Source organism: Stegostoma tigrinum, chromosome 15 (assembly GCF_030684315.1).
Source record: "Stegostoma tigrinum isolate sSteTig4 chromosome 15, sSteTig4.hap1, whole genome shotgun sequence".
In the NCBI taxonomy this organism is placed as follows: Eukaryota; Metazoa; Chordata; class Chondrichthyes; order Orectolobiformes; family Stegostomatidae; genus Stegostoma; species Stegostoma tigrinum.
In genome coordinates this window covers 47,672,706-47,693,222 of record NC_081368.1, presented here as the reverse complement: position 1 = coordinate 47,693,222, position 20,517 = coordinate 47,672,706, and the positions used below count along the sequence as shown (strand labels likewise).

The 20,517-nt window shown below is 42.7% G+C and overlaps 1 protein-coding gene across 1 annotated transcript in view; it reads left to right on the top strand.

The window, feature by feature from the left end:
* LOC125458993 (uncharacterized) overlaps window positions 1-20,517 on the top strand; it is a 60,008-nt gene that overhangs the window by 35,449 nt on the left and 4,042 nt on the right. Inside the window, exons 5-6 of the mRNA XM_059651259.1 lie at window positions 10,163-10,840; window positions 18,228-18,306. Of these exons, the coding sequence (XP_059507242.1) occupies window positions 10,163-10,840; window positions 18,228-18,278 (729 nt within the window). The 3' untranslated portion in view covers window positions 18,279-18,306. The remainder of the gene's footprint in view (window positions 1-10,162; window positions 10,841-18,227; window positions 18,307-20,517) is intronic.

The following is a 20,517-nucleotide window of genomic DNA, read 5'->3' as shown; positions in this document are numbered from 1 at the left end:
GTGCCGACCTGTCATACCAATCTGCAGCCCATCTAAACTACACTATTCCATGTATGTCCATATGCTTGTCCAATGACGACTTAAATGTACCTAAAGTTGGCGAATCTACTACCTTTGCAGGCAAAGCGTTCCATTCTCTTACTACTCTCTGAGTAAAGAAACTACCTCTGACATCTGTCCTATATCTTTCACCCCTCAATTTAAAGCTATGTCCCCTCGTGCTCGCCGTCACCATCCTAGGAAAAAGGCTCTCCCGAGCCACCCTACCTAACCGTCTGATTATTTTATATGTCTCAATTAAGTCACCTCTCAAACTTCTTCTCTCTAATGAAAACAGCCTCAAGTCCCTCTTTCCTCGTAAGACCTTCCCTCCATACCAGGCAACATCCTAGTAAATCTCCTCATGCACCCTTTCCGAAGCTTCCACATCCTTCTTATAATGCGGTGACCAGAACTGTACACAATACTCCAAGTGCGGCCGCACCAGAGTTTTGTACAGCTGCAGCATAACCTCTTGGTTCCGGAACTCGATCCCTCTATTAATAAAAGCTAAAACACTGCATGCCTTCTTAACAGCCCTGTCAACCTGGGTGGCAACTTTCAAGGATCTGTGTACATGGGCACCAAGATCTCTCTGCTCATCTACACTGCTAAGAATCTTACCATTAGCCCTGTACTTTGCCTTCCGGTTACTCCTACCAAAGTGCATCACCTCACACTTGTCTGCATTAAACTCCATTTGCCACCTCTCAGCCCAGCTCTGCAGCTTATCTATGTCTCTCTGCAACCTACAGCATCCTTCGTCACTATCCACAACTCCTTAGTGACCTTAGTCCTTAACGACCTTAGTGTCATCCGCAAATTTACTAACCCATCCTTCTACGCCCTCATCCAGGTCATTTATAAAAATGACAAACAGCAGTGGACCCAACACCGACCCTTGCGGTACACCACTAGTAACTGGTCTCCAGGATGAACATTTCCCATCAACTACCACCCTCTGTCTTCTTTCAGCAATCCAATTTCCGATCCAAACTGCTATATCTCCCACAATTCCATTCCTCCGCATTTTGTACAATAGCCTACTGTGGGGAACCTTATCGAACACCTTGCTGAAATCAATATACACCACATCAACCGGTTTACTCTCATCTACCTGTTTGGTCACCTTCACAAAGAACTCAATAAGGTTTGTGAGGCACGACCTTCCCTTCATAAAACCGTGCTGACTATCCCTAATCAATTTATTCTTTTCTAGATGATTATAAATCCTATAAAACCGTGCTGACTATCCCTAATCAATTTATTCTTTTCTAGATGATTATAAATCCTATCCCTTATAACCTTTTCCAACACTTTCTTTTTCTTCCCTTATTAATTCCTTAGTCTCACTAGTTATTATTTTCCTTTTTAAGTGTTTGATGAAACTCTTGCTATGTACTTTAGTACCTTCCTTGCAGGCCATTTTCTGTTTCATAATTTATGCTTTGTCTTAAAGTGTAGCTACTGTCATGGGGCTGTAACCTATCTGCTTAGCGACATCATTCTTTCTTTTGTTACTTACTTATCTCCATCCAAATTAATTCTACAAGCTCCCAAAGCTTCCCGAATACCAAGGCCCAGCTGGTAAATGAGGTCAAGGTCTATCTCCTGCATATAGGCTGATGACACGAGGGAAGCATCCCCAAAGCAAGGCAGAGGAGCATTACAATCAACTTCTTACAGCTCATGTGTCTGACAGAGCCATCATTGAGCACATCTTTGGGCTTCTTAAAGGGTGTTTCGGCACTCCATGCAGGCATGACAATACACACCTAAAAGGATGTCACAAATAGTGGTGTGCTGCATACCGCACAACTTGGCACTGCAATGCAGCAAAGGGAGAGTATGCGGAAAAAATTGTCCTCCTCATATTACGCAGATTTGGTCAGAGTATGAGGAGAGGGCCATATATAAAAATGAGTCTTTGGGAAATGCCAAGGCTGTGGAGATATGTGCGAGGAATACCAGGGACAAAAATATATACATAAGATACCCTCAACAATAATGCTTACACATAACCATCACCAGACGGTTATCACCCTCTTGAGGTTTAGACCATTGTCAATTGCCAAGTTAACAATTAACCTACATCCTCTATCACCTAGAGTAGAATGTGGAGAGGAGCTTTGACATACTTGCTAGTAATTGCTGGTATCAAGTATGTCTTACGGGTATGTGGGTACCCATGTAACAGCTTGTCTTCTGATCCTGCACTATGTTTAAAGTGCTTTGATCATGATTATTAATGTCTTTTTGAAACCTGTTGAGAATAAATAGGCCAATAGTGCATAGAAGAAGGAACAGCTGTACCTCTAATTTAAACCATGGTCAATAGAATTTTCATTACAGAAGTAACAATTCATATCAACATTCAAAATAATAATGCTGGAAAATTCAGTAGACTTCATTGAGGAAGAATGTTTTTGTTCATATCTCCTTTAGTTAAATTGGGACTAAACATGGCTGAGCCATGACCACCAATGATACAATGACAGGTGCTGACCCTTATTAAAAAATGGTCGGAGAAAATACTGTACATTTTAAAGCAGGAAAGCCAGAGATGAATCACCCATTCTGCCCTGGTGTTCACATTTGTTAGAATACACTTTTACTATCACTTTATCAAGGTGCGACCCTGATAACAGTAGTTGAGATAGAGACTGTACTCATTGTCATGTTCCATTCCTTTGGATGTCCATGGCAGGTTTCCTCTGGAGGCAGGTGGCTTTGAGAGTTCCATCCTATTGAAGATTAATTGGACTGGTGCAGGGATGTCCCCTTGCCTGTTATGAGTGCACAATGGTATCCCTGTTTCTCCCTGAGAAGAAAGGACTTCTAAAGGCAGATCCAGTTGCATCTTTTCACCCCTCTTGCCAAACAAATATTGCAGCGAAGCCCTGGCTGGAGAGATGAAATACAGGTCCAAATATATATGCATTGAATGCTTTCCCTGGCTCTCTTTTGAGTTTTCCAGCCTCTCTGTGGATGAAACCGGAGGCATGACAGAACTCATGGCGCACATGGACTCTTCCATGCTTTGTAAAACTAGAAATAAATTCTTGCATTTTCAACAGGTTTTCTCTTAACCTTTGCTATATATCAGGCAGGCTTACTGAGGCCACAACCAGAAATCCATTATCATCACAGGGCTCAGCAGGGGCAGTCCTGCCAATTTAGGGAAATGGCTAGCAGATCCTCCGTTTGCAACTGATCTGGGTCCGTGGCGTTCTCAACACTGTCCTCCTAAATCTACAACTGAACCTTCTACAGGGCGTCTGGGTGTGACAGTGCTGATGGAGGTGCAGAATGAGGCATGGGACCTATATGACAGTGATTTCTTCATCTCTAGAGACGGAGTCTTCAACTGCTGTGGTGCAGTTTCGTCCATGGATGGTTATAACCGGTAGTAGAGAATAAAGAGAATCCCATGAAGAAGCTCACATCCTACCCACATGCAGAAGCTGCAACCCACATGCCTCCAGAATGATGCTTCTCTGTCCTTCCTTTGTCATGGTGAGTCCAGCCTTGCCACCAACAAATGATTGCTCTGTCTCTTCTAAACAGCAACTTCCACTACCTCTTCCGAAGTGGCTGAGAAGAACCTGAAGACAGGAACTTCAACTTCTGTTTATCCCCTCTCAGACATTAGTTGAATTTTGCAATTTATTCAGCCATTTGTAATTGTTGTCAAGGTTCACGAAGGTTTTCTCTCTGAGGCCTAATGCATTTTCATGGCCATCATTCCAAACTCACCTCTTTTAGCTAGGCAGAAGGTCCCTATGTTACCCCAGTTGTTTGACGTTGGCCCAGTTCTACCACTTGCTGTTGGCAGGAGTAATCACTACTGCTGGGAGATCCTCGGACCCCTGACACTGTCATCACTTTGACTGTCAGCCATACACCTAGACAAGCATCAGCAGCCCAGAGTTGCTTTTTATCATGAAAATATGGGACAGCAATGACAAGGAAATGCTTCTCAAAGTATGTAGGTACCACATTTGATTCTTCATTGAACATACAAAATGCATTTTCCTACACCTATTTAGGCACTAAACCATGCAGTTTAGCCATCGTCAGCCACATCCCATCTTACAACCTTCTAAATCATTGCTACTTCTAATACCTTCATCTTAGATCTGCTGGTTAACTTGTAAAAGAACAATTTAAAAATAAATACTCTTAAGATTACAATGGCACAGCTCTTAAATGCCTCATTGCTTTAACTGCTGGGCAAGTCCTTATGTGCTTTGTGCAAATTCCTGACTCTGTCCCTGATAGGACTAGTCGATCACACTCAGCATGACCTCAACAAGGGGCCAACTCTTACACTATTTTCCAATGCAGTCCAGCATGTTATCATCGTTCAATGTGGGATCATTATATACACCAAAGCCTTCAAGTGCTTTAAAACAGTGGCTTTTAGTCACCAACATCAAAATTTAAACAGAAGACAAAACAAACAGAAACTGCATTTACCTTTCGGAGCAGAAATGGGCTGCATTTCTGTGAAACACTGACAATTTTTCAGTCAACGAATAATCACCACTGACAGGAGCTGGATATCAATGTAATACTTTCTGACTTGTAGCTCCAAACGCTGTTATGCTCTATCATGCAGAAGGTTGCGTTTCTTCTGCTCAGAGTCCTCTATTGAAGACAGTTTCTGTTCTCCTGGCTTTTCGGCCTCCATCACAGCCCTCTTTGCCTGCACCAGTTGTCCAGACTGTACTCAAAGGATCTCCCCAAACTGATGCAAGCGCGCGTATTATCTGCTCTATCATTGCCCTTGTCGAAGACTGCATTGTATCTATGCTCTTTCTCAATGAAGGAATTGTGTAACAGAGTAATCAGCCATGATTGCAAAAGGCAGGCCTTCTCCCCCAGTAACTAGCTTTGTAAGGTTTCTGGCCTCTCAGACACAACAGGATCATAAGAATTCTTAAGGGTATAGACATCGTGGCAGGTCCCAGTCTACCTGCAAATTTGTAGTGGCACTCAAGATCACAGGTCACTTGCACATTGATGGGATAGAAACTGTTTCTAATGATGAACTCAGCTGCATATTGAAACAGGTTTCTTAAAGTGACGTTTAGTACGTTCTATCATGCCCTGCACCTGCTAGTAGCCAGCTTTGTTGCTGAAACCTACTTCCTGGTCTGAAACACTGACTTTATCCTGGGGAAATGAGATGAAGCAGTGTGTCCTGACACAAAGTACGTTGGTAACAGCCTTGATATATTTGTAGGTGGGCAATTGAGAGATTCCATATAGACCCCTTGTTAGCGGGTTTTGAGAAGATTTGTAGCTCAGGTTGAGGTTCTGGATGTAAGTTTGCTCGCCGAGCTGGCAGGTTCGTTTTCAGACGTTTCGTCACCATTCTAGGTAACATCATCAGTGAGCCTCCAGTGAAGCGCTGGTGGTATGTCCCGCTTTCCATTTATGTGTTTAGGTTTCCTTGGGTTGGTGATGTCGTTTCCTGTGTTAATGTCATTCCCTGCTCTTTTTCTCAGAGGGTGGTAGATGGGCTCCAAATCAATGTGTTTGTTGATGGAGTTCGGTTGGAATGCCATGCTTCTAGGAATTCTCATGCGTGTCTCTGTTTGGCTTGTCCTAGGATGGATGTTTTGTCCCAATCAAAGTGGTGTCCTTCCTCATCTGTATGTAAGGATACTAGTGATAGTGGGTCATGTCTTTTTGTGGCCAGTTGATGTTCACGTATCCTGGTGGCTAGCTTTCTGCCTGTTTGTTCAATGTAGTGTTTGTCACAGTTCTTGCAAGATATTTTGTAAATGACGTTCGTTTTGCTTGTTGTCTGTATAGTGTCTTTTAAGTTCATTAGCTGCTGTTTTAGTGTGTTGGTGGGTTTGTGGGCTACCATGATGCCAAGAGGTCTGAGAAGTCTGGCAGTCAACAAACACATTGATTTGGAGCCTATCTACCACCCTCTGAGAAAAAGAACAGGAAATGACATCACCAACACAGGAAATGACATCACCAACCCAAGGAAACCTAAACACATAAATAGAAAGCGGGACATAACACCAGCGCTTCACCGGAGGCTCACTGATGATGTTACCTAGAATGGTGACGAAACATCTGAAAAAGAACCTTCCAGCTCAGCAAGCAAACTTACATCCAGACCCCTTGTTGTTTCTTGGAAGGATACAGCCCAGTTGTATAAAAACTAATTCAGCTATCACCTTGACAGCAGTTGAGGTAGGCTGACTGTCTACATCTTCTTGCTGTCGGTCACATTCCAGCAGTTGACTTCATTCAGTGACAGTGTCCCAGGACATCCTCAGTCTGTGCTGACACAGTGACTCACTCATCCATTGGCAGTGACATCAAGGATGAAATATCCTAGTGTATCCCTGCACATTCTGAGGAGCCCTTCAGCTGTGATCTCTTCATGTGGAGCCTTCCGCTGGAGGTTACTACTAACTTTGGGATTGCTGGTATGTCTATTGCTTCTCCACTTCTCTGGGTTTTTGTTGCATTGCAACAATAGTGGCAATAACCCCTGTGGTGCATGGAATCATCAGTCACACTTGCAATGAATCTGTGTGAAGAACACAACAAGCAGCACAGGTTCTTAGAAATGTGAGCAATTGGCATTCAAATCACTCACAAATGATGGTTTAGCATACTTCCCCATAGGTGGGACATGGGCAATCCGAATAAGGAAGTCTCCAATGAATGTAACAGCAGCTGCATTACAAAGAGGCAGTGGGAGATTCTAAATGCTGCATGAGTACAGAGACCTTGTATTTCCAGTCCAACATCTTTCAAAAAAAGCAAATATTGCATTACACTCACAATTCCATGTGATAGGTAATTTAGTAACAATGTTAGCTAAGGTCTCTAAATTCTTCTTGGATAGGAGAATATGGTAAAGATTTCTTTGAGAAATGAATATATTAATGTTTTCCTGACCTGCCTGTCACCTCCGCGTTCTATAAACTTGAATTCAACCAAAATGCACTTTCCTAAGTGTACCAATCCCTCTCACCTATGTGCTTACTTATCCCTGTTGACCCCAGTCATTTAATACTTCCATTCGCATGTTCAGATCCCTTTATAGCATAATTCATCCCTATATCTGTCACTACCTGTAGTCCTACAAGCGTTCAAAAGCTCTGACCTCTTGCATTCAGTGTTGTAGAGGTCTACAGCACAGAAAAGGCCCTTCGGTTGATCACATCCATGCTGGTCAAAAACAAAGCACCTAACTATTGTAATCCCATTTTCCAACATTTGGCTATAACCTTGTATGTCTTGACATTTCAAGATAAAGACACTAATAGTTTACTAATATTGCTAAATATTTGTGAAATGAAATAAATGCAATAAGTATCGATAGAAAAAATGCTTGGAAAACTAATGGGACTAAAGACTGATAAGCCTCCTGGAACTGATGAGATGCATCTCAGGATTTTAAAGGATGTAGCTACAGAAATAGTGGATACATTGGTAGTAATCTTCCACATTTTGAAAAGGCCCGGAGAAGTGAAAAACTGCCAACGTAACATCTTTATTTAATAAGGGAAAGAAACAAAAACACGCAACTAGCCAGTTAGCTTAATGTCTGTCATTCAGAAATGTTAGACTATTATAAATGATGTCATTTCAGACCATTTAAATTTATATAATATGATCAATCAGAGTCAGCAATTTACTTGAATTCTGAGGAGGTAACAAGCAGGATAGATAAGGGGGCATCAGCAGATGCAATAAAGCACAGGGATACTAAATCAGACTTGTTAACACTGAATTTGTAACATACTGGAATTAAAGTATTCAATAACCTTCAAAATTGTCTAATTGTTCCTTACCACACTTTATGAGTAACTGATTTTGGACACCAAGTTTATAGCTAAACAAAATAAACAATATGTTGTTAATATTGTCACTTCAAGAAAACAAAACTAAACAACAGGGTAATATAATTAAGGTCTATGATTTAAACCCAGGCAACTTTGATCATAGGCTTCACTCATTCACATACATAGACAGACAGGTACAGGTAAGGAATCAATGAAAAGAAATTAAGAGAGCTGTAATTTGCCAGTATGATAACCATTTCAACAATGAATACCAAATTGTTATGGAATTCTTGAGCAATACATTATATTACGTGGGATTGTAGCTTGTATGAATTCCAAAGTCACTGGTCAATGCAAAAGTGTCCAGCAGGTTTTGAGGAATTTTGACTTATTTCTTATAATGGAGATTCTTTTCTGAGATCATTAAACAATTCTTTAACTGAACATAAAACCAGAGAGACTGAAACTCAACCATAGCTTTCCAGCTCAGCGGCTTCTAAGTCTACACCCTACTGCCCAAAAACCCAATCAAAACCAATTCAATCTCTGGTTTTTCTTTATTTTTCAGCATTTTCCATGGTTGTCTGGCCAGCATTGGCCTCGCAACGTCCAATGCAACCGATGACCAATGCAATGTCCAACAAGCTGTCAGTCCCTGAATATAACATGTCCTGGTGCTGGAAAACCTATTGTTTTCATAGGATAATAATAAAGCTGCAATTATTTTTCCAGGCCAGTTCACATGCGCAAAGTCTGATTCTCAGCTTCAGCTCACAGTCACAAATCAAAATCGAGAAAAGAAAGGAAAAACCGCATCAGTCTCAATAAATGTGAAGTATTTGGATTTCCAGAAGAGGTTTGACACAATACTACATATGAGGCTACTTAATAAGATAAGAACCCATGATTTGGAAATACTTATTAGCATGGATACAGGATTAGCAAACTAATAGAAGGCAGGGTTGTCATCACGGGAGCATTTTCAGGGTGGTACATGTGGTATGCCACAGAGTTCAGAACTGGGTCCACAATCATTTACTATATATTAATGATTTAGATGGGGAAAGTGAACACTATAGCCATGTTTGCAGATGACACAAACATAGGCAGGAAGGCATGTGGTGAGGATGACACAAGAGTGAATGCAGAGGGATATAGATAAATTAACAGAGTGAGTAAAAGCTTGGGTAGATGGAATAAAATGTATAGCAATGTCGGGTTATGCATTTTGGCAGAAAGAACGGAGGAGATGAATATTATTTAAATGGAGAAAGATTGCAATAAGCTATGGAAGGATTTGGGATTGTCGTCCATGAATCATAAAAATGCAAATGGAATATTGGCCTTTCTTTCAAAGGAAATGGAATGTTAAAGCAGGGAAGGTTTTGCTAAAACTATACTAGACACTGATCAGACCCCCCAACTGTAATACTATGCACAGATTTGAAAAAGATATACTGACATTGGAGGCTGTTCAGAGAAGGTTCACTAGGCATAGAATCAAGTATGAGGAACTGTCTTATGAGGAGCAGTTGTATAGGTTGGGACTGTACCTGTAGGAATATAAAAGAATGAGCCTTATACACCACCATTGATAGCTGTATGATTAGTTGTCCAAGCACTGAACTCTTGAATTCTCTCCTTAATATTCTTTCCTGATAGGGTGTTCAAAATCAAGGAGATTCTACTGAGACTCTGTGCTTACTCGAGATAAACTGTTTCCATTGGTAGAAGTTTCAAGAACAAGAGCACACTGTAAGATCATGAATGGTGAAAGAACCAACATGAGTAAAGCCTTTTTCTTAAGCAGTGATTAACTAGGAATTGAAACGCACTGCCCAAGAATATAGTCAAGATTAAATACTGATTTTCAGGAAGGATTTGGGTAGTTAACTGAACAGACGTAAATTAACAGTGGAGCAGGAGAATCAATGTTTCAGGTTGGAACCTGTCACAACGATGATGAAGGGTCCAAAGCATTGACTTTCCTACTCCTCTCATGCTGCCTGACCTGTTGTGTTCCTCAAGCTCCACACTGTATTGACTCTGACTCCAGCATCTTCAGCTCTTGCTGTCTCAGATAATAAATTATAGAGGTACAGATAAAGGACTCGTGTGTGGAACTAGCTCCTCATCTCACACATGGACAACATGGTTACAAAAGGCAAAATGGACTTCTGCAAAAATAAGCAACCTATAATTGTATTCTATCATTTGGTGCACAATGGAAGAAATTTGTACACTGTTTCAGTATTGCTGCAAATACTAAAATCTCATGCATATTTTGTGTATAACAGGTCCTCGCTAGAAACTCCTTCACAAATTTGTTCAACCCTGAAATTTCAAAAGTAGAACTTTTGAAAGATGTGAATGATAAAAGGGAATTAATTATACGTCTGGTAGCCCATGATGTGCCAGGAGATCGAGAACATGCTGATGAGGATGATGATGAAGACGAAGAGGAGGAATCAGAAGTGGTAGAAAATGTCAGCCAAGATGAGGAAATAATACATGAAGACGTTGGTCTCTTTGATATAGGAAATGAAGAAGAACCTCTGATTTCCATGAGCACCAACGATGTTAGATATGGTTTTGCAGGGGACAATTTTCAGCCTGCATCGCTGTTAAAAAGAGACAGCATAGCAGATAAAACAGCTAATGACTTATCAGTTGAGAAACTGCGTTACAATAATGCACAACATGAGAAAAAACAAAGTTTTGAGGCTTTCGTAGAACTTCTACACCAGACAGGACAGTGGGAATCTACAAATGAGCTGACAATACAGCATATCAAGGATTTCCTGCGTGAAAATCCAACCAATGTTAATTTTCATGCAGCAGGAAATACTCAAGGAAGATCTTCAGAAGGTCACAATCCACATCCACCACAGGGAAAGAAGTTATGGCCAAAAGAATTCTGTCATGTACACTTTGACTCTGCGGCATTATTGGCTTCTCTAGGGCTTACTGACATGGTATGTAGCAACATTAAGTTTTATTCATTATGCTAGAGGAACCTATAACATGTATTATTAAAAGCAAAATATTCAGGCCAAATTTAAGTTCAGGTGATGGCGAAAGTATGTCTTACAAGGTATTTCCTGTTGGCACTGTTTGAAATTTAAATGATGTTTTCCCTTATGAAATAGGTCATAAAGTAAGAATTTGGACCCATTTATGCTCTAGCAAGCTGTCTCAAGAATGCACTCCCCTTACCAAATTTGGGCTTCCCATCGGCTGGTAACCACTGAATATCACACTCTTTCAGCAAGTAATAATTTCACCCTGCATTACATCTTGCCCAGACTTCCATGGACTTAAGGCCTCTGTATCTGAAGTATTTGTAAACAGAAGCAAAATTTAGTTAATTCCTTCTGCTTTGTTCACCCCTCACACATAATGAAATATTCACAACATTCTTTAGGGTTGTTGAAATGTTTGGGTGACTTAGTCCCAAGAAGAAATCACTTTCCTCTTTCACCTACTTGGACGTAGAAGATTTCCCGTGTCTAGTCATGTATGAGACAAATAAAAATGTCCATTTCCAAAGATAGCTGTTAATGGAATGTCACTAGTTTGATACCAGAGACGTGCCACTCCATATCAAGAATGGCTGATGAGATACTCTGACCCTTATTGCCTGCCATGGGCACATTGGAAGGATTTACAGAATGATAGAATGATTACAATACAAGCACATCTTCTGTGGACGTCAAGTCCAAAGTGGAAGTCAAAGCCACATCTTCCTGCTCAGAAGGAGGCACACTATACACTGATCGACAAGTCCTTCCTTCGCTTTCACTTAATATATTGCTTATTCTGAGAAATTCAGAGTTGCTTCCCCATATAATGACAACAGATTCCAGATTTTCCCCTTGGCAATACCCTCTTATTAGAATTATGACTGTATTAAATTTAAACTTAATTCAGCAAAAATACAACGAGCAAATTGTCCCTAGTGGTATCAAAAAACAGTAAACTGGAGTTGCGATTGCATCAAGTCATTTCTTGCATCCTCCTTTATACAACTGTGCCTCTCATCATATGGTCATAAGCGACTCTTGGCATCAGGAACTCCATCAGAATTGGTTGGAATTAAAGGGAAATGCTTTACATGGCTTTTTAGATCACTTCAATGTGCTGTTGAGTCAAGTTTGCTGCCATGCAATAAGAATCATGATTAAGCCATACTTGGTAAGGATGGCAAGATTTCTTCCATACAGAGCAATAATTGGCTATTTACTACAACCAGGAAGCTGTTTGGTCACTTAACCAATATTAACTTTTAAATTAAAACAAAGCGGAGATTGACTGTGAAGGACTGGAAAAATACATCAGCCATTACCTAACAACTGTCTAAGTTTTAACTTTAGAAGAATTAATGCTTGACTTTTCAAACACACAAATTTCTTTAAAGTAGAAATGGAAAAACAAGACAGCTATGTTTAACAAGGGAAGATAAAGTTACATGGCATCAGAGGAGGAGGCATTTAAAGTGATGTGAGTCAGGGGGTTGGATGATATTCAAATTAACCTCATCTTCAGGTATGCTTGATGCTTCTCCTGGCATGCCCTCCTGCACTCTCTATTGAACTATGGTTGATCCCTTGGCTTGATGGTAATGCTTGAATGGGGGCTATACCAGCCCATGATTGTGCTGGAGTACAGTTCTGCTTCTGTTGATGGCCCACAGTGATTCAGAGATGCCCGATCTTGAGTTACTAGATCTGTGCAAAGTCTGTCCCATGTTGCGTGGCATTATCACCAAGCAACATGGTGGAAGTTATTCTCAGTGTGAAGGCGGGACTTTTTCTCCACAGGACTGTGTGATGGTCACTCTTAATGATGCTGTCATGGACAGATGTACCTGCAGCTGGCAGATTAGTAAGGATGAGGTCAAGTATGTTTTTCCCTCTTGTTGGTTCCCTAACCACCTACCACAGACCTAGTCCAGCAGTTATGTCCTTTAGGACATGACCAGCTCGATCAGTAGTACTGCTGCTAAGCCATTCTTGGTGGTGGACATTCAAATCCACCACCCAGAATACATTTTGTGCGCTTGCCAACCTCGGTGCTTCCTCTAAGTGTTGTTCAACACTGAGTACTCAACTGAGGGAGGACAGTATGTGGTAATCAGCAGGAGCTTTCCTTGCCCATCTTTAAACCGAAGCCATGAGACTTCATGGGGTCCAGGTCCCATGTTGAGGACTCCTAGAGCAACAATCTCTGTCTACAACTGTGCCGCCCCCTCTGCTGGGCCTGTCCTGCCGGTGGGACAGGACATAACCAGGGATGGTGATGGTGGTGTCCGAGACAATGGCTGTAAAATATGATTCTGTGAGTATGACCATGTCAGGTTGTGGCTCAACGAGTTTGTGAGGCAGCTCTCCCAATTTTGGCACTAACCCCCAAATATTAGTGAGCAGAACTTTGCAGGGTCAACAGGGGTGTTTCTGCTGTTGTCTTTTCTAGTGCCTATGTCGATGCCAGGTGATTTGTCTAGTTTCATTTATTTGAGGCTTTGTACAATGAGTGGTTTGCTAGGCCATTTCAGAGGGCAGTTGAGAGTCAACCACATTGCTGTAGATCGGGAGTCACATGTAGGCCAGACCAGGTGAGGAGTGGTAGATCTCCTTCCCTGAAGGACATTAATTAACTACATGGGTTTTTCTGACAATAGGCAATGATTTCATGGTGAGCAGTAGATTCTTAATTCCAGGAATTTGTTTTCCCTGATTATTGAATTCAGGTTCCGCCATCTTCCATGGTAGGACTCAATCCCTGGTCCCCAGAATATCGGCTGGGTTCCTGGATTAATAGTCGAGTAATAATACCACTAGACCATCGCCTACCTCCTTGTATAATATAGTAGCGAAGTGCTGGTAAATTGATGCTTGACCTAGAAGTTGTGTCTGGGGCTTATATAACTAGGAGGAAGGAAGTAAACAGACAGGTGTTACACCTTCTGTGATAGCAAGGGAAGGTGCCATGAGGATGTGGGGAATGGAGGAAGAATGGACTAAGGCAGTCTACATGCAATGCTGTCAAAGAACAAGAGTAGAATATATGTCTGATGGTGGAATCCCACTGGAGGTAAATGAAATGGCAGCTAGTGATCCTTTGTATGTGGCTGCTGTTGTGGAGGTAAGTGAGGACTGGGAGACCTTATCACTGTTTTGGGCAGCAAGAGATTCATCTAACACTTTATGTCGGTCTCAGAATTTCCAGTTCGCGGGCTCCAGCTTCCTCCTCTTTACCATGAATTTACAAAGGTTTTACACATCCATCCCCCATCAGGATAGTCTCAGGGCTCTCTGCACCTTTCTGGAAAAAAAATGCCTGAACTTTTCCCATCGACCACCACTCTCTTCCACCTGGCCGAGTGCATCCTCACTTTGAACAACTTCTCCTTCAACTTCTTTCACATTCTTCAGTTGAAGGTGCGGCCATGAGTATCCACATGGGTCACAGTTATGCCTGTCTCTTTGTGGGGGTACATGGTACATTCCTTCTTTCAATCTTATCCAGGTCCCTCCCCATAACTCTTTTTCCTATACATCGATTACATCATCAGTGCTAATTCCTTCTCTCATCCGGCATTGGAAAAATTGATCAATTCTGCTTCCAATATCCACTCTGCTCTCACCTTCACTTGGTCCATCTCTGACTCATCCCTCCCCTTCCTCAATTTCTCTGTTTCCATTTTTGGAGATAGTCTGGCCACTAAAATCCATTACAAACGCACTCTCTCCCACAGTTACCTTGACTATACATTTTCAAACATTACTTCCTTTAAGGACTCCTTCCACTCTCCTAGTTCTTCCATTTCTATCACATTGATTCTGATGATGCCAACTTTGGCAAGAAGGCCTCCAAAGTGTCCACGTTCTTTCTCAATGAAGGATTCCCACCATCATGATTGGCAGGGCTCTTAGCTGTGTCTGACCCAGCTCAGTTCTTCCCCCATCTCGTCTCTTCCCTCCCACAACAGTGAAAGGATGCTCCTTGAAACACCTGCCATCCCGCCAGGATCCACATTCAGAGGATCATTAGCCACCATTTCCACCACCTCCAGCGAGCTGCTATCGCCAGACACATATTCCCCTCCCTTGTCAGCCTTCTACAGGAACGTTCCCTCAGGGACATTTGGTCCACTCCTCCTCCATTCCTACTACCTTCCATGCAATCACAGATGATGTCACATCTAGCCATTTACTTCTTCCCCCATCACTATCCAAGGCCCCAAATACACCCTGCAGGTGAACCGTGATTTACCTATTCTTCACTCAAGCTATTTTCCTGTATTCATTGCTCACAATGTGGTCTTCTTTAAATTATGAAGATGAAATGTAGAACAGACAACCTCTTTTCAGAACACCATTCTGTCTGCAAAAATGACCTTGATCTTCCAGTTGCCTGCCACTTCAACTTACCACTGACCAACATCTCTGTCTCAAGCTTGCTGCAATGCCCCGGTGAAGTTCAGCGCAACCTGAAATAAGAGCATCTCATTTTCTGCTTGGGACCCCTGCAGCCTCCTGGACTTAATATAATAATTTTAAGGTTGTAGCATCTTCTCCAATGTCCTTGCCCCAATCCCCACACAGCAGGCCTGATTATCACATGGGCTGCTACCAATCCACTGTCAGCTATTAATGGTCCCCTTAAGCAGCTATTCATTCTCCCAGACCTTTATCCATTCCACTGTCTGTCCAACAATTGTTCTCTATTTCTCTTGGCTCCTTTTCCACCAATCACTCACTCCTCCACCCTCCCCCAACCCCTCCCTCACCCACACCGACCCCTCCCCTTAGAAGGGTCACTGGTCTCAACACATGAACTCTGCTTTCTTTTCACAGACATTACCAGACCTGCTGAGTTTTCGCAGCAATTCCTGTATTTGTTTCTGATTTAAAGATAACAAAATGTGAGGCTGGATGAACACAGCAGGCCAAGCAGCATCTCAGGAGCACAAAAGCTGACGTTTCGGGCCTAGACCCTTCATCAGAGAGGGGGATGGGGGGAGGGAACTGGAATAAATAGGGAGAGAGGGGGAGGCGGACCGAAGATGGAGAGTAAAGAAGATAGGTGGAGAGAGTGTAGGTGGGGAGGTAGGGAGGGGATAGGTCAGTCCAGGATCTCCAGCATCTGCAGTTCCCATTATCTCTGATACCCTGGACTGACCTATCCCCTCCCTACCTCCCCACCTACACTCTCTCCACCTATCTTCTTTACTCTCCATCTTCGGTCCGCCTCCCCCTCTCTCCCTATTTATTCCAGTTCCCTCCCCCCATCCCCCTCTCTGATGAAGGGTCTAGGCCCGAAACGTCAGCTTTTGTGCTCCTGAGATGCTGCTTGGCCTGCTGTGTTCATCCAGCCTCACATTTTGTTATCTTGGAGTCTCCAGCATCTGCAGTTCCCATTATCTTTGTTTCTGATTTCTTTGTTTTGTGCATTAGTGTTCAGCTTTCAAAATGCTCAAATGGGCAGCACGCTGGCTCAGTGTTTAGCACTGCAGCTTCACAGTGCCAGGGAACCGCGTTCGATTCCAGCCTTGGGCAACTGTCTGTATGGAGTTTGCACGTTCTCCTCGTGTCTGCGTGGGTTTCCTCCAGGTGCTCCGGTTTCCTCCCACAGTCCAAAAATGTGCAGGCTAGGTGGATTGGCTATGCTAGATTGCCCATAGTGTTCAGGGGTGTGTGGGTTATAGGGGGATGGGTCTGGGTGGGATGCGCCAAAGGGCGGTGTGGACTTGTTGGGTCGAAGGGCCTGTTTCCATGCTATAGGGAATCTAATCCAGTCTACTAATTCTTCAATTTCCTGGATCGATTCCTAGATGGTGGGAGTGTCCTATAATGAGAGATTAGCAAGCATGAGAAGCAATCTCATAAAAACTTACAAAATACTTAAAGGGACAGCCAGTTTTAATGAAGAAAGGACATTTCCCTTGGCTGTGAGGTCTGGAATGAGTGTTCACAGTCTCAGAATAAACAGCAAAATATTTACGACAGTGATGATTTTTTTTTGAGGGTATTAAATTGTAGGTATTCTCTACCCCAGCAGGCTGTAGAAACTCTGACAGTAAACAAGTTCAAGACAGAAATTGTTAGATTTTTAGTTTTTGATTACATAGAGAGATATGTGGATGATGTTGATGTTAATGATCAGCCATGATACAGAATGGCAAGGCAGGCTTGAGGGTCTGTATGGCTTACTCCTGCTTTTATGTACCCATGTTTCTATTTCCAGGTCTGAATTATTAGCCTCAGTCTTCTCTCTACTAATCTAGTAGCAAAAGAACTACGGTATTGTGTCCATCTAATAACCACAAGATTATATGTAACAATTGATCTTTCTGTTGTATGCAGCCTTCAGTGTCCTACCAGGAATTCATAAATACAATCTCCATATCTCGGGTACCTTTTTAAATTCAAATAGCAGCTAAAAATGTCGCTTTTTAATTCTCACAAAGGCCATCTATTAAATGAATGTGTCCAGCTGAAAAGTAAGAACTAAATCCCTAAAAAGAAAACACGAGAAATAAAATTGGTAATCTGATGTGAGGGTTTAGATTTTTATCAGTCTTCTGGAAGGTGTGGAGAGAGTGACGAGGTGCCGTAAAATAATTCAAGAAGACAGAAGGTGGAATAAATGTTGAATTCCTGCTGCCGTGGCATATTACCGGTGCTGGAAAATGATCGCCCTTCTGCCTAGTTACCATTAAAGGGCTTCCTACTGTCACCATTAGAGGGGCTACCAGGTGGCAGTGGCCACCTCTGTCTCACCTCAACCTCACCCACAACCTGCTGTCACTAAAGCCAGGCTTCTCCCTGCAACCTCACACTCCACTGACTGCATTTGCCAGCAGCCTGCCCCCATGACATGCTTTGTTTCACACGCAGTCACACCAGTGTGCCCTCTGTCACGCTGCTGAGACACCTCAGCGGTCAGTCTTCCAAGTATTAACCTACTAATTGCTGGGATCGGGATGGAAGCCTTGATGGCAACTAATTATCGCTGAAGGGTAATAGATATTATGGCTCAGAGCTTCCAAAAGTGGCCAATGTGGCGTGAGCCTGGCTTTGAGGCTGATGTCTGAGGTCCTGCTGTGCCAAAAAATTCTGATCATGGTATAGGAGTGAAATCATTATGTGCGGAAGCTTCAAGGCAGTTTAGTATGATTTAGTGGATGGCTTAAAAGAACTGGTGCATGCTTGTTCCCATGTGATGCTAACGTACTGACTTAGAAACGAATGGTGAAAAAGATTCCTCATTCTATTAAAGGGTGTCTCTGCTGCTGTATTAAGTTGTTAATGTGAAAATACATTTGTCATTATTACTAACTGTTATAATGTCTTGCAGACTGTGCTTGAACTAGAGAGACGGGAAGCTCAGCATCAGTCAAAGCAATAGCTAGAGAAACAGACAAACTTCCTCAAAGGTGACATTTAAAATAACTGTTGTCTGCAGCATACAAACCTAATACTCTAAAATGGTTCCTGTGATGTCATATAGAACTGAAGCCGGTCATTTTAGTTTGTTTATATTCCTAAGCAATTTACATGATTTTATCTTTTATGCAAGTAGTCTTTTGAAATGAATTGCTTTCAGTGTACACTTTGCATAGGGTCACTGTGACTATTATAACATGATTGAGATACAAGGAGGATCTGGGTCTTGTGTTCTTCATGTTTGTGTACAAGTATACACTTATTAATCCTAATTTTGAACATGCTGTCAAATGAAGTATTTTTGCATGGTCTGAAAGTGTTCTGCATTCTGCTTTTAGTCCACTCCTGTAATGAAGCTAGAAGTGTAGAAATTTTTAGTCTTTAAATGGGACATTTTCTTGCAGGAGGTGGACACCACATCCCAGTCAAAAAGTCAGATTGAACTTGTCTCTGCAGAAAGCCGTAACCAGATTGAAAAGATGCATACTGTTAACCACATGAAGTTATGTTTCATCCCTCATTTGGAAGATACTCCATCTCACAGATCTTCTGGTCAATCTGGGGCCTGCAGCCACCAATCCCACCAGCAGTGCAATCAGGAATGATGGCTACTGCTGGGACTACCGCAGTACCCCCTTGAGGAGCTGTAGAGCATGCCAAATGCTTAGGTAAGTTGGGATGGCTTTGCCAGGGCGAGTAAGGCAGAGCCCGGCAAGATGGGGGTACGGGGGATATGGGGGCTATGATTAGTAGCCGACAAGGAGCATAATCACGAATAAAAATAGGGGCAGGGAGGATGCCTTTCTTGGACATAGGGTAACAGAAGGGTCACTCACTCACCCCTGACCACCTCATTCCAACAAGTCACAAAATGTGGGCACTATTTGCCTCTGCTAAATTGCTAACACTGGAGTGAAGATGCCCTAAAGTGACCATTTATTGGCCAATTGCTGGGTTGTTTGCTACCATTATAATCATCAGTTGGTATGAAGTTTGCATGCGGCCTGTATTTCTTTGTATAAGTATAGGATGGGATGTTATATTGCAATTTCTGCGTTCATTTTCAGAGGCTATTCAGTTTTGCTCCCTACATGTTCAGAACACAGTAGTTCATCATGCCTTGGTTAGAGAATCAAAACCATTAATTTTATGGTTGGCTTTGCATAGGATCAACTTGAATATAATCCTTACTTCAGCGACAGCACAAAGTTATTTTCCACTGACAGGTTCAATGATTTCTCATTTCATGATGTTATGAAGAAGAGTCTACATAAAATAATTATAGCATGGGACCTCACATGATTGATTTGGGGTGGCCTGCTAAATGCTCAACAAGGAACCTAATAGTATACAGGCTAGCACATCATCCAGATTGCCTCCAGTTCTTAAAAGCAGACAGTACATTTTAGAGCCTTGATAATAAAGTGTGAAGCTGGATGAACACAGCAGGCCAAGCAGCATCTCAGGAGCACAAAGCTGACGTTTCGGGCCTAGACCCTTCATCAGAGAGGGGGATGGGGTGAGGGTTCTGGAATAAATAGGGAGAGAGGGGGAGGCGGACCGAAGATGGAGAGAAAAGAAGATAGGTGGAGAGTAGAGTATAGATGGGGAGGTAGGGGGGGGATAGGTCAGTCCGGGGAAGACGGACAGGTCAAGGAGGTGGGATGAGGTTAGTAGGTAGGAAATGGAGGTGCGGCTTGAGGTGGGAGGAAGCGATGGGTGAGAGGAAGAACAGGTTAGGGAGGCAGAGACAGGCTGGGCTGGTTTTGGGATGAAGTGCGTGGAGGGGAAGAGCTGGGCTGGTTGTGTGGTGCAGTGGGGGGAGGGGACGAACTGGGCTGGTTTTGGGATGCGGTGGGGGAAGGGGCAATTTTGAAGCTGGTGAAGTCCACATTGATACCATTGGGCTGCAGGGTTCCCAAGCGGAATATGAGTTGCTGTTCCTGCAACCTTCGGGTGGCATCATTGTGGCAGTGCAGGAGGCCCATGATGGACATGTCATCTGAGGAATGGGAGGGGGAGTTGAAATGGTTCGCGACTGGGAGGTGCAGTTGTTTGTTGCGAACCGACCGGAGGTGTTCTGCAGTGCCACAATGATGCCACCCGAAGGTTGCAGGAACAGCAACTTATATTCCGCTTGGGAACCCTGCAGCCCAATGGTACCAATATGGACTTCACCAGCATCAAAATGTGCCCTTCCC